The sequence below is a fragment of the Mobula hypostoma genome, chromosome 2 (genome assembly GCF_963921235.1).
Source record: "Mobula hypostoma chromosome 2, sMobHyp1.1, whole genome shotgun sequence".
NCBI classification, from domain to species: domain Eukaryota; kingdom Metazoa; phylum Chordata; class Chondrichthyes; order Myliobatiformes; family Myliobatidae; genus Mobula; species Mobula hypostoma.
This window is the reverse complement of record NC_086098.1, coordinates 91,636,213-91,650,704: the sequence shown is the minus strand read 5'-3', so window position 1 is coordinate 91,650,704 and position 14,492 is coordinate 91,636,213. Positions and strand designations below refer to the sequence as shown.

The window sequence follows — 14,492 nt, the reverse complement described above, 5'->3', positions numbered from 1 at the left end:
CAGTTAGAAGTTTAAGAATTCAATTTCAGTATTTCAGAGTTCCATTATCTGGATTTTTATGCCTTGATCCAGTCACTAACCAATCTCATTCAATATCTTCTGCACAAATTTTTGTCTCCAAATTAAACTGCTTTATAAATGAATCAAATGTATTTCATAATTATCCAATCAATCCACTATAAAATTTCCAAATTCAGTTTGTCTAACATTACAGTGTCTGCATACTTAATAAACTTTGATGCTTCTTCAAATGACCTGAATGTTCAATTCAGAATATTGGATTTGCAACAGATTGACAAAATCTGCCTTTTTACTAATCAGTTGACACAGAAGAGAAAATCTGCAGGTGCTGAAAATCCAAGCAACCACACACAAACTGTTGGAAGAAATCAGCAGGCCAGGCAGCATCTATGGAAAAGAGTAAACAGTCATTGTTTCTGGCCTTCATTAGAACTCACAGAAACTATTTTTGAAGGGTTTACTTGTCGATCAGACAATTCTTTTACCTTGGTCTTACATATTTCAAACCCTGTGGCGTGTTCAGATGATGTTACTAAGTTTTTCACATATATCATCGCCCGCACAAAACTGAGCATTAATGGCAGATGATGTAATGTCAGTGCTCTCATCGAGACAAAAGGAAAGAAATTTACATGAACTGATATCTTTCATTCATTGTTCTGCTCTGCTTGTTTTCGTCATGTTTTGCTTTTGTCATGCTTGTTTTCGTTGTTTTGAGGGAGTGCAGCGTAGGTTCACAAGGTTAATTCCTGGGATGGCGGGACTGTCATATGTCAAAAGATTGGAGCGACTGGGCTTGTATACACTGGAATTTAGAAGGCTGAGAGGGGATCTTATTGAAACATATAAGATTATTAAGGGATTGGACACGCTGCAGGCAGGAAGCATGTTCCCGCTGTTGGGTGAGTCCAGAACCAGAGGCCACGGTTTAAAAATTAGGGAGTTGAGGAAAAACTTTTTCACCCAGGGAGTGGTGGATATATGGAATGCTCTGCTCCAGAAGGCTGTGGAGGCCAAGTCTCTGGATGTTTTCAAGAAAGAGATGGATAGAGCTCTTGAAGATAGTGGAATCAAAGGTTATGGGGATAAGGCAGGAACTGGATACTGATAGAGGATGATCAGCTATGATCACAGTGAATGGCGGTGCTGGCTCGAAGGGCCAAATGGCCTACTCCTGCACCGATTGTCTATTGTCTATTGTCATTAATATATGACCATAAGACCATATATTTTACTGTATTTCTGCTTACTGGTAAATCCTTAATGCATTGAATATTTTTTCCTTTTTCTGGAAAACCGTCAAAAAGAAAAGGAGCACACTCTAGCCATGGTCCTTTAACGAGCAATCAGCGGCCACTATACTGGTTACCTCCTATATGGCTGCTGAGTGTACGTTCATGGTCTTCTGCTGTTGTAGTCCACCCACTTCAAGGTTTGATGTGTTGTTGAAGTCAGAGATGCTCTTCTACTCAACACACATAAAAATTGCTGGTGAACGCTGCAGGCCAGGCAGCATCTATAGGAAGAGGTACAGTCAACGTTTCGGGCCAAGACAGATAGATGCTGCCTGGCCTGCTGCATTCACCATCAATTTTTATGTGTGTTGCTTGAAATTCCAGAATCTGCAGATTTCCTCGTGAATGCTCTTCTACACACCACTTTTGTAACATGTGGTTATTTGAGCTTCCTGTCAGCTTCAACCAGTCTGGCCATTTTCCTCTGAACTCACTCATCAACAAGGCATTTTCTCTCTAAGAACTGCTGCTCACTGTATTTTTTTTTTTGCTTTTCATACTTTTCTCTATAAACTCTGGAGACTGTTGTGTGTGAAAATCTCAGAGGATCAGTGGTTTCTGAGATACTTAAAACACCTCATCTGGCACCAACAATCATTTCACAGTAAAAGTCACTTAGATTTCATTTCTTCCCCTTTTTGATATTTGGTCTGAACAACCACTGAACCTCTTAGCTATGTCTACATGTATTGTACTGCTGTAACAAGATTGGCTGATTAGAAACGTGTATTAACAAGTTTATGTGGCATACCTAATAAAGTGGCCACTGAGTATATTTCCCATGCTTTACCATGTTCAGCAATCTTTGAAACCTCAAACCAGGCAGCAACTAAGCTGAAGCTCCTGGAAATAAATGTAACCAGAATGTCTGACTATTTATTTTGGTGCTGATTTCTCGAGAAATGTGTTATTTTTCTTCTTGCTCACTTTTATCGCAGTCATTAATGAACAATTTCAACTGGTCTCTTTATGGATGAAGTCCTGCATATCACTGTTTTGTAACATGGGATTTATAATGCTTTATCAGCCATATTAATCATGTCATTCTTGAAAATCTCTGCTGCTTTGCTCATTGTTTTGAATGTGTAATTGCAAGTCTATCTGACATTCCGAACAAGCTGAAAAGGGATCCCACCAATAAACTTAAATAACAAATTTTATTGATATAAATAAAATATGTTTATTGCAAAAAATATTCATTAATGCACTTTACTGCATGCAGTATTTACCATTATTATTGCTGAATGTTTAGTCACAAACAACAGAAGAAAAATATATACAGATCAAAGCCAAGGACAAATGGGCAGCTGTTTATGCTCCAAATACTGATGTGTACAGCAGGTCTGTGAGGATTTAAAACATTTCATCCAACATAATGTGTTCTCACAATCATCTAGCAGACGCCAAGCTGGTGTGAGACATTTGCTGTGAAAACATCTCCCTGCCTTAGCGTTATAAAGAAAGCATTCACTCCTTTGTTTGATAGTATAGATAATCATTACCTTTTTTTAAAAATTATGGTTGGGGTTTAAAGAACCGAGAGGCAGCACTGCATGCCAATTGTCAGCAAAATGCCCATTTTGGGTATACGTGCCATCTTGGGTATACATGCCATAGGTTCACCACCATTGATCTAGTTGATAAAGGCAAGCATCCTCTGCTTGCTCCTTACTTATCTGCCTCACTGTCTTCAGGGATGTGGTGGCAGACACCTGGGAATGTACAATTATTTTAATATTCTACCACCTAAAACACTGGAAAAACCTATTTAATAATAACTTTTAAAAGTTAACTGGATAAATGCTTAAAGTAAAAAAAGAAATCCGGGCTACGTGGTAAGACTGATTTAGTAGAATTGAATTGAATAGTTAGCCAAAGCCATACATATTGTGTTATTCTATGATTCATTGAAAAAATTGAATGGTTTATTGAACTGACCAGATTCATGTAAACGTCATGTTGAGTGCAACCCTATAGCATTTCACCAGAGAAGCCAAAGGCTGAGCAAGGCTTGTCATACTTCAAGAGGAGAAAGCAGGACATTTACTTCCAACTGCAATTTCTCAGCTAAGTGTTCAATTTAAACCAAGTTCCAACAGGTGTATGCACACCATTGAACAAAGTTGGTTTGCCTTTAAGTAATTTGTCAGCCTCTGTTCTGAAAGGTTTCAACACGCCTACAAATTATTGTGTGAGTCAGCTGCTTTAATGCAAAGTCTGATGATCTCTGCAAAAAAAAACTTTCCAGGATCTAACCTAGGTAATTTATTCCAGTATATCCTTAATTATTCAATGGCCGCAGTGAATTAGTGCCATGACTCATGTTCTAGTTTGAGCTGGATGTGATGATCTGCTTCTCAATTTTATGTTCTCTCTTGCCGCACTGCACTGAAGCACAACTATTAGCAACGCTTGATGTGTAACTAGTTGGGAGACATGTAGGTGAGAATTAATGGTCGGTGCGATAAGGACATTGTTCCTAATTTATTCTGTCATTCATTTGTTACATGGAGTAGATTAGGATCGAAGTGATGATTGGAAACAGACACAAGCAATCCATATTCCTTTCAAATGCACATGATATAATTATTTTTTATGAATAATAGAGCTGCTGGCATGCTGCTAAGCATACTGGCTTCTAATGCCATGTCATTTCCTTGAGAAATTAGATTGTGGAACTCCTGCAGAGGTCTTTCGCATTTTTTTAAACATCTTTAATGATTGCTGCCTTACTTCAAAGTGGTTGCACTGAAAAAAGGTGGAATGTTCATTTTAGAGGATTTAACACATTTAAGTTAAGATAGAAGAGGGCACATCATATTCCCTATGTTGTCTGAGAGGAACATTTAAGACTAGAAGTACGTTATGGCCTCTGACAACACTCATGGAAGTCACTTGGCTCATTGTGACGATGCTCTCACTTGGCATTGTCAAGTATCCCTCCCATCAACCCCACAATCCTCTTGACCCTCTACCATTGGGCAGGAGGTACTGCAGCAAAGGATAAGGGCTATTAGAATGGGAAATAGCTTCTTCCTCAGGCCATGAGACTATTAAATTCCCTGCCACTACCCAGGTCTCGTCACTTACGAAACGCCAATAGTGTTATACTCTTTACTTTTAAAATTGTGTCACAAATGTACCAAATGCTAAATCTTCTGGAATATAATTTAGTATTGGTTATTTTTTTGTGATAATATTACTTTGTGTGTTGTCTGTGAGTTATATGTACTGTGTTGTGCACTTTGGTCCAGGCGAACGTTGTATCATTTGGTGGTATACATGTGGATGGTTGAATGATAATAAAGTGAACTTGAACTTGAAAGTGCCATTCATTTACTTACACTCACTTGCTCATTCCCCACAGCCTTTCAAATTTTATCATCTTCATCAAATTATTTTTGAAATGTTACCAGTGGGTCTGTTTCCAACAGCAGTACAGTCACAATCATGTTAAGTCACTATAGAGAAACAGTTCTCCCCCTCCCTTTTAACACGTACTTTTAAAATGGGAGCTCAGAAGTTTAAAATTAAATTAGCTTCTTAAAATTTTCTCCCCCTCCACTCCAGGTTCCATCCTGGATTTCTCTTTGACCCTTTGGAGCAGAAACTTTGGTCGCCAGTCTGAATCTGGCTCATATCTCAGCCAAGCCCATAATTGTCAGCAAAGATACTAGGACTTAAAGCTGGGATGGATGTCATCCCCATCTGACATCTCCTCACCAAAAACACAGTGTTTAGTGGGAGTCATATTGAGCTCATTTTCAAGTTCAAGTGTATTATCATTCAACCGTTTCTCCGCACCAAGGTGCACAACACAGTACGTATAACTCACACACACATAACACATAAAGTAATATTATCACAACTAAATTAACAAATAATAAAATATATTCCAGAAGATTGACGTATAGCACCAGCAAGCAATCGGAACCCACGCTAAATTTGTATTTTTTGCTCGCACTCTAGCCTTGGGGTGTTGAAATGAATTTCAGCAACTAATCATACACAAGCAAGTGCTAGAAAGTGAACGCAAATAAGCATGTAATCTATCTCTGTAGCTTGGTTCTCAAATTATATGGAAAACAAATTTTAAAAGAGATATTACAAAATTAGGATTTCTTTTTCCTCATAACACATTTATATCAGCGAACCAAATACTGGTATATAGCTAATGCACTTTTTGAGAGATTATATAATTTTAAAATTAATGTTATTCATTTAATAAAATTAAAGATTCAACAATTAATATGGTACTCCTGGGAAATGGAACCACAGTGAATAATGCACCACAAATACAGGCATTACATTGGTATTATTCTTAGAACATACTGTAGAACATAGAACAGTACAAGTTGTTTGGCCCACAATATTATGCTGAACTTTTAGACTACCCAAAATCAATCTAAACCTTCCCTCCCATATAGCACTCTATCATTGATGTGCCTATCTAAGAGTATTTTAAAGGTCCATGATATATTTGCCTCTACCACCAATCCCAGCAATGCATTCTATGCACCCACCAATCTCTGTGTAAAAAAACTACTGCTGTTATCTCCTCTATACTATATTCCAATCACCTTAAAATTATGTCCTCTCGTATTAGCCATTTCTACCCTGGGAAAACGTCTCTGGCTGTCCATTATATTTATGTCTCTCATCATCTTGTACATCTCTATCAAGTTGCTTCTCATCTCCATTTGCTCCAAAGGGAAAAAAAACCCTACTATAATCCTTCTGTAAAGATGGTACAGGATGGTACTTAAACTAAGATCTGAAAGTCAACAGCAGTTTACATTTATAAAGCATCTTTAATAACTTCCCAAGGAGATTATCTCATCCAAAAAATAAAATTGGCCCTGCTTCGAATGAAAAACCATTGGGACAGACAATTTTAAAAGAGGTAGTAATAGAAACTGCTAGAAGTACTCAACAGACTAACCAACATCTACTGAGAGAGAAATACAGTTGGTCTATAAGCTTTAGTTCAGATCTTAGGGACTTCAAAAAGTGACATAGCCTAAAGCAATGAAAATCTAGCATGCCCGTTAGGCATGTTTGGGAAAAACACTAAGATATTGGAGAACAGTAGGGTTGGTGGAACACATAACAAAAAAGTGAAAACTGTAAGTAATTTAGCACCAAGCTAAGCATTTTAAGATTTAATTATAGTGGTGGTATAAATGTGATTGAAGCACATATAGGTATGAAAAAAAAAGAGATTTTGCTGACAAAAGAGAAAATCTACAGATGCTGAAAATCCAAAGCAACAGGCACAAAATGCTGGAGGAACTCAACAGGTCAGGTAGCATCTATGGAAATGATTAAACTGACAACGTCAGGAATTCATGAAGGGTCTCGGCCTGAAAAGTCCACTGTTTATTCATTTCTATTAATGCTGAATGATGTGATGAGTTCCTCCAGCATTAGGTATAGACACATTGTTTTAGAGAGTTCCTTTTTAACTCTTGAACCTGACGATTTGGTGAGTAGAATGCACTCTTACTTCAAATAAATCCATTTCCTTTCTTAAAATTATGACCGAATTTTAAAAATATTTTAGAGGATAGCACCTGTAGTTTGCAGTGTAGGGTATCTCGGTTTCTTGCTTCATTTAAGTGTGCCCAGTGCGGCTTTTGTTATCATCGATAAAGTCACTCACACCATGTACAGGAGTTCTTTGATCGATAACAACTTCATCTACAATTTCAGGTTTCAGAGGAGCTCACTGTGAAATTGACACTAACGAGTGTCTGTCCAATCCCTGCTGGAATCGGGGTCACTGTTTGAACGAGGTCAACGGCTATAGGTAAAATCAAGGAATTAAATCAAAGACGAGAGCTGTATATCTCCATGTTTGTTTAGAAAATGCTTGTCAATGAGTAGCCACATGTGGAGAAACAGGAAGTTGCCTGAAATATACACCAACAGAATCAGACCAGACTCAAACAAAAGACAACAGGGTTCGTTATCATAAATGATGGCTTGTAATTAACTATGTCATCACTATAATTTAAATATCTATTTAATTTGGCCATCATGTTACCAACAGTGATCATGATATGAGGCAAATAATCAGCTTCCCATAATACTCCAGTTAACTGCTGAGCGAACAGAAAATAAGCCAAATTTTGTTGCAGAAAGAACTGAGTATTATTAGCCCACAATGCCATTAGTGTAGAAATCAGCCACGAGGCTCACCAATGTAAAATGAGATATGCAATGAACACACAAGGTTCTACAATTGCTGGAAGTCCAGAATAACAGACAAAATTACCGGCCAGGCAATAACTATGGAGAGGAATTTGAAGCGAGACCCTTCATCAAAACATGAGTTGCCATGAGTTGTATGTTGTTAGAAGTTGCTGATCAATTTACCCACTTTCACCTACTTTGCACATGTAATGTTTTGCCCACAAATACAGAGTTATTTCCAAGACTTAGCTTGACTTGAAGATTATTTACCCTTTAAGATCAGCTTGACATTTACGATTGGACCACGTCATCCTTTTAATGATTTAAATGAAAATTAATCAAAATCACAAGATCCAGGAGGACACATTTTTCCATTCAAACCCAATCCCATTCCACCAGATGATCAACTGCTTTTAGATTTTCTTTTAAAGAACAGCACATTTTTAATATTGCTTTTTACTTTTCTTCTTGACTCTTTTTGCATGTGGTCTTGCTTCATTCTTCCTTTCTCTCTGTTTATTTCGATCTTTGTGGATAATGTGTGTCTGATTCTGTAATGGATATTCACTGTCCAGGAACTCAGCAGGTCAGGTAGCATCTATGGAAATAAATAAAGACTTTACATTTCAGGCTGAGACCCTTGTTCAGGACTAGAAAGGAAGAGGGAAGATGTTAGAATAAAAAGTTGGTGGGAGGGGAATAATCTATTCCTCTGCCTTCGATTTGTGTGACGAATGGCTCATTCATCGGCAAATTGTTGGTACGTCTTTTTAGCTTAGAGGAATTATACCTGTGGTTTGGAAATCCTTTGAGTTTTAGAAATTGTTCGTAACTTGGAAATCTTTTATAAGTTAGAAATCCTCTGTGAGTTTTAAATGGGTTTTAAGCATTTCATTTAAATTTAAGCATGTATCACTATTTATAAAGGAACTGTTTAAGCTACTTTGTTAGCTGAAATTTCCTCTCCGAGGTAAGGAGGGGGGGAAGCACAGATAAACTCATTGTGGAGGATAAACAGGGAATGAAATTGTCTCTGAAGAACAGGTAGCTCCAGCATAACCTCCTTTTAGTGAGGTACCCATAGCTATCTATATTAGATGTGGCTTAAAATCTATGTTTGGGTTTAGAACTTCATAGTCAGCAAACCCAATACCATTGCAATTCAAATGCTTTCCTTCTTCAACAAAGTTCAAAGTAAGTCGATTATTAAAGTGCATATATGTCACCATATACTACTTTGAGACTCAATGGATGTTTTTCTTTATCATTACTGCGTATTCTCTTTATACCTCATTTTCAAATTAACAGGAACCTTCTCTTCTTCCTTGAAGAGAAACCCAGCAAATTCCTTGATTATTTTGTGAAAGGCATTCCCCTCCATTCAATTTCTAATTCCACCATTTGTTTTTTTCACATAGGAGATTGAATCCTGTTCCCTTTGTTCTCTGTGGCTCCAGGTGTCTTTTAATGAGGAACATTGTGAGGTGTCTGAACCCAGTGATGTCAGTGTTCTGGTGAAGAGCTAAGAGAATTTCCAATAAGCATCAATGCTGTCTTGTATTTACCTCAGTGGTGAATACATGGATGATGTCTGCTCCTGGAGTCCAAAATTTAACTTCTTACCCCAGTTGTTTCCATAAGATCATTCAGCCCATTGAGTCTGCTCCACCATTCCATGATAGCTAATTACTGTCCCCCATAATGCTCGACTTCAAATCAATCCAATGACTTGGCCTCCACAGTCTTCTGTAGCAATGAATTTTCACAAATTTATACCCTCTGGCTAAAGAATTTCCTCCTTATCTCTGTTCTAAAGGGATGACCTTCTATTCTGAGGCTGTGCCCTCTGGTCCTAGATTCCCCACTATAGGAAACATCTTCTCCAAGTTCACTCTAACTAGGCCTTTCAATAATCTATAAGTTTTAATGAGATGCACCCCTCATTCTTCTAAACTCCAGCGAGTAAAGGCCCAGAGCCATCAAATGCTCCTCATACATTAACCCTTCTTTCATTCCTGGAATCATTCCCAAGGATTGTTTCAGTCTGCATGAGTGCTGTCGCAATTCCAAAATGGGGTCAGATCTATGGGCATGTTGCTGTTCTATTTCTCTCCTGATGCCATTTTAGTGCATAGCTAGTGTTGCAGAGACACAACGTACATCAATGAAACAGGCCCTTCAGCCCTTTGAATACAAAAAATGCAGTTTTTTGTTGATTCTGTTGTATTTATTTGTTCTACTGTAAATATCCTGCAAGAAAATTTATTTCAGGGTAGTCTGTGGTGACATGAACAAACTTTGTTCATCAACTTACTTTCAACTTTGATCTGTACCTCTCCAAGATGAAGAATATTGTGTCTTCCTGCTCCCCTGTCACAGTCTCTCCCTGGCTCTCACTCCCGTCCCTTGTTAGTGCTGGACATTGCCCTTTCTCTAGCAGTGTGGCAATCTACTTGCAGCAGTACTTCACAGCAAATTACGTACTGGTTTGAGAGCAATTACTGTTTCAATGCCTGATATTCAAGAGTCTAATTGCACACAGTAGGGTACCACAGATAGTCTGAAAATACTGATCAGCAAATCTGTTTGAACAGTGTCCCATGAGGGATGTATAAAGGCCAGGACAGCTGGGAGAATTCTCCAGCTCCATGATACAGTGCCATGGGATTTCCGTTGCCTTCCTGGGAAAGGTCTGCGGATGCACATCTGTGATGAAATATGGCCCCCCTGATGGTTCAGCACCCCTCCACCCCCCAACTCCGTTACAGCATGGAGTGACAGCTTAGATTTTGTGCACTGGTTTCTGGAATGGTACTTGAACTTGTACCCGAGGGATGACAGTGTTGGCAACCAAGTCAGAGTCCATGGAGACAAGAAAGACTGCAGATGCTGGAATCTACAGCAACAATCAAGGAACTCAGTGTGTCGAGCTACATCTATGGGGGGATTTCCCTATCTGAGTGCCTCCAGCAAATTGTTTGTAAATGAAAGTTTAATCTTATTAAGATACAGCAATACACAACTAAATTTTGCCATTGCATATTTGATTTATTTTTAGTCACAACTTTCTTTGATTTAGACATATATTTATTGATTATACAATTATACCCTTTAGCTATCGATGACTTCCTCTGTGATGATTGTATGGCTTCAAGCTCCATTCTTAATGTTAATTCTCTCTACTAGATGCATCTGTTTGCCAGGATTCTCTGGGATACGCTGTGAAACAAACATTAATGAATGCTTATCTGCACCCTGCAAAAATAACGGCACTTGCCTAGATCTTGAAAATGGGTATGTACCAGCAAACTCTGTTGTTTTCCTCCATAAGTCTGATGCTTTTAAGGGGTTCATCATCATCATTATACGCCATGTTAAATGGTACAGGCGATCATGATCCCATGGTTGTTCTTGGCAAATTTTACTACAGATTTGGTTTGCCATTGCCTTCTTCTGTGTCTTGTGTCTTTACAAGATGGGTGACCCCAGCCATAATCAATATTTTCAGAGGTTTTCTGCCTGGCATTAGTGGTTGCAAAAGTAGTACTTGTGATGTGCACCAGGGGCTCATATGACCACTCACATCATGCTCCCATGACCTCACATGACCCTGATCACAGGACTAAGCAGGGTGCTATATCTTGCCCAAGGGTGGCCAGCAGGTTAGTGGAGGGAAGGAGTGCCCTACACCTCCATTGGTAGAGATGCATGTCCACTTGTCACCCTTTTGAATTTGGCCTTTTTGCTCTCTCTAAACATGCCTGTTGTATGGAAAACCTCAACAGCATTACATAAACAATGTTTAAAAGTGTCCTGTATTGAATGCTCAAACACGAGGAAATCTGCGGATGCTGGAAATTCAAGCAACACACATCAAAGTTGCTGGTGAACGCAGCAGGCCAGGCAGCATCTCTAGGAAGAGGTACAGTCGACGCTTCGGGCTGAGACCCTTCGTCAGGACTAACTGAAAGAAGAGATTTGTAAGAGATTTGAAAGTGGGAGGGGAAGGGGAGATCCAAAATGATAGGAGAAGACAGGAGGGGGACGGATGGAGCCAAGAGCTGGACAGTTGGTTGGCAAAAGGGATACGAGAGGATCATGGGACAGGAGGCCTAGGGCTCTGTCTGCCAGAGAAAGCAGGATCTCCCAGTGGCCACACATTTTAATTCCACATTCCATTCCCATTCTGATATGTCTATCCACAGCCTCCTCTACTGTAAAGATGAAGTCACACTCAGGTTGGAGGAACAACACCTTATATTCCATCTGGGTAGCCTCCGATCTGATGGCATGAACATTAACTTCTCAGACTTCTGCTAATGCCCCCTCCTCCCCCTCGTACCCCATCCGTTATTTATTTATATACACACATTCTTTCTCTCACTCTCCTTTTTCTCCCTCTGTCCCTCTCACTATACCCCTTGCCCATCTTCCGGGTTCCCCCCTCCCCCTTTTCTTTCTCCCTAGGCCTCTTGTCCCATGATCCTTTCATATCCCTTTTGCCAATCAACTGCCCAGCTCTTGGCTCCATCCCTCCCCCTCCTGTCTTCTCCTATCATTTCAGATCTCCCCCTCCCCCTCCCACTTTCAAATCTCTTACTAGCTCTTCTTTCAGTTAGTCCCGACGAAGGGTCTCGGCCCGAAACGTCGACTGTACCTCTTCCTAGAGATGCTGCCTTCACCTGCAACTTTTGATGTGTGTTGAATGCGTGTGGCTTCTTTGAATGGTTTTACCAGTCAACCCTCCACATGAGATCAGTTTGTATCTCTGCCTCCATTGCTGACATGCTATGTTGCCGCTGGAATGTGTGGTGACATATGCAGCCTGTGTCTGGTACGTCCTTTGGTTGTGTTGGTTTTTAATACAAATGATGCGAAGGGTCCTGGCCCGAAGTGTCCACTGTACTCTTTTCCACAGCTGCTGCATCGCCTGCTGAGTTCCTCCAGCATCCTGTGTATGTTAATGCATTTTACTGTATGTTTCGATGATAAATAAATGAATCTGAATCCATTAGACCAGATTTTGAAGAGGTTTGATTATTACATTGTATTAAGTTAAGTCCTCACTTGGTTTTTATCCCGTTCAGTTTGGGGATGATAATTCCTCAACTGGTTTATGAGCTGGGGTACGACAACAGTTGACATATAATTAGCAAATAATGAAAATACAGCCTCTTGCAGAAATGTTCTTCTTTGCATCTTTGTGTCTTAACGATTAAATTTTGTGTTCATCTAGATCCATCTTTTAACGTTCACTTAGATGTCATTTTAAGTTGCTTAAGTCCACTTTACCTTCATGCCTCTCTTGACTACTGAGATCTATAGCAGGATCTGTCTTCCATTTACATTATGTACACCTTAGTCCTGCGCACTCAGCATGAGTGTCTGCATTTTATATGAATTTATCCTCATAGGCATTAAACTAATTTCCACTGTGAGAACTTATGTTACCTTGGTACACTGTCTTCTTTACCCCCTGAACATGGATATTGAAAATTTTGTCGTCCTTTAATTGTTTCCTCTCAGATTAGCTGCTCTCCTGAAAGATTTAGAAACTCATTGAAGTTTACCTATTTAAGGCTCTGCCGTAGAGCAAAACCTTACATAGTGAAAGAGGATAAAAGCAGAAAGAGATGGCTCACTTTCTTATTTATTTCACAGGATGTAAGTAACCTGGCAATGCCGACATTTATTGGTCTATCCCTAATTGTCCTTATGCTCAGTGATTTTGCTGGACAGTTAAAAATCCAAAGGGCAGTTACTATTTTCTTCTGTTTTAATTTTCTGTGCATTTAGAGTGGCATATAGGCCAGACCAGCTAAGGACAGTAGATATCCTTTCCTGAAGAACATTAGTGAGCGAAATGCTGCTTTACAATGTGATAGTTTCATGTACAAAGTTCAAAGTAAATTTATTATCAAAGGATGTATTTATAGGTCGCCATATACTCCCCTGAGATTCACTTTCTTGTGGGCATTCACAGTAGATAAAAAGAAATACAATAGGATCATTGCAAAGCTACACACAAGCAAAGATGGACAGAAACCAATATGCAAAAGAAAAGAATCTGTGCAAATACAAAAAAATTATTATAAATAAATAATATTGAGAACAAAAGTTGTAAAGCCTTTAACAGCGAGTCCGGTAAGTTGTGGAATCAGCTCAGTGTTGAGGTGAGTGATGTTATTCATACTGGTTCAGGAGCCTAATAGTTGAAGGATAATAACTGTCCTTGAACCTGGTGGTGTAGAAATAAAGGCTCCTGTACCTTCTTCAACTTTACTGATACTATATTTTATTCATGAAATTATAAAATTAATGAGGTTAAGTTCATCAATGGCTCTGGTGAATTTGAGCTCATTTCACTGGATTATTTGACTAGGCCCCTGAGCATCCTAATCACATACTGCTTTTCCATGCAGAATTTATAATAAAAAAGTTCCTCATACTTCTTGAAGACCAGGCACATGTCCAAGGTATTAGTGCAACCCAATTACTGAATTTCACAAAGGTTGTGCCAAGTTCTGCATATTAAATAAGGCCTGATGCCTTAGTTCCCCATTGGAACTAATTGCATGATATTTATACAGCTGGGGTAGCTGATATAAGGTTTGGAAACATAAGTCATTAGATAGCAGTGTGCAAGTATAATAAATAATTAAAACACCTAATGGGATTTTTACCTTAATCATAAGTGATTTAGAAAACATTTGTGATTAGGATAGAAGGTGTGACGAGAATACACATAGATAAGATGTTAGCTGTCCTGTGTGATCAGCAGTTGGTCTGCCACCTGTCTTCAAGAGAGAGATAAGGGACACAATGAAACAGCACCTGGAGATGTGTAGAGAGCTGTCTGGAGCGGCTCCCCCTTTGAACCCTGAACTGTTTGAAGTGATGGACAGGCGATACCCCAGCAGGGGGATAAAAAGGGACCGGTTCGCTAGGGCAGCACACACGACACCCGAGGTAACGAGATCC

The 14,492-nt window shown here is 39.2% G+C and overlaps 1 protein-coding gene across 1 annotated transcript in view; it reads left to right on the top strand.

The window, feature by feature from the left end:
- The window catches only part of LOC134357340 (protein eyes shut homolog), a 641,949-nt gene that overhangs the window by 46,161 nt on the left and 581,296 nt on the right, over window positions 1-14,492 (top strand). Inside the window, exons 3-4 of the mRNA XM_063068783.1 lie at window positions 7,029-7,125; window positions 10,698-10,805. Of these exons, the coding sequence (XP_062924853.1) occupies window positions 7,029-7,125; window positions 10,698-10,805 (205 nt within the window). The remainder of the gene's footprint in view (window positions 1-7,028; window positions 7,126-10,697; window positions 10,806-14,492) is intronic.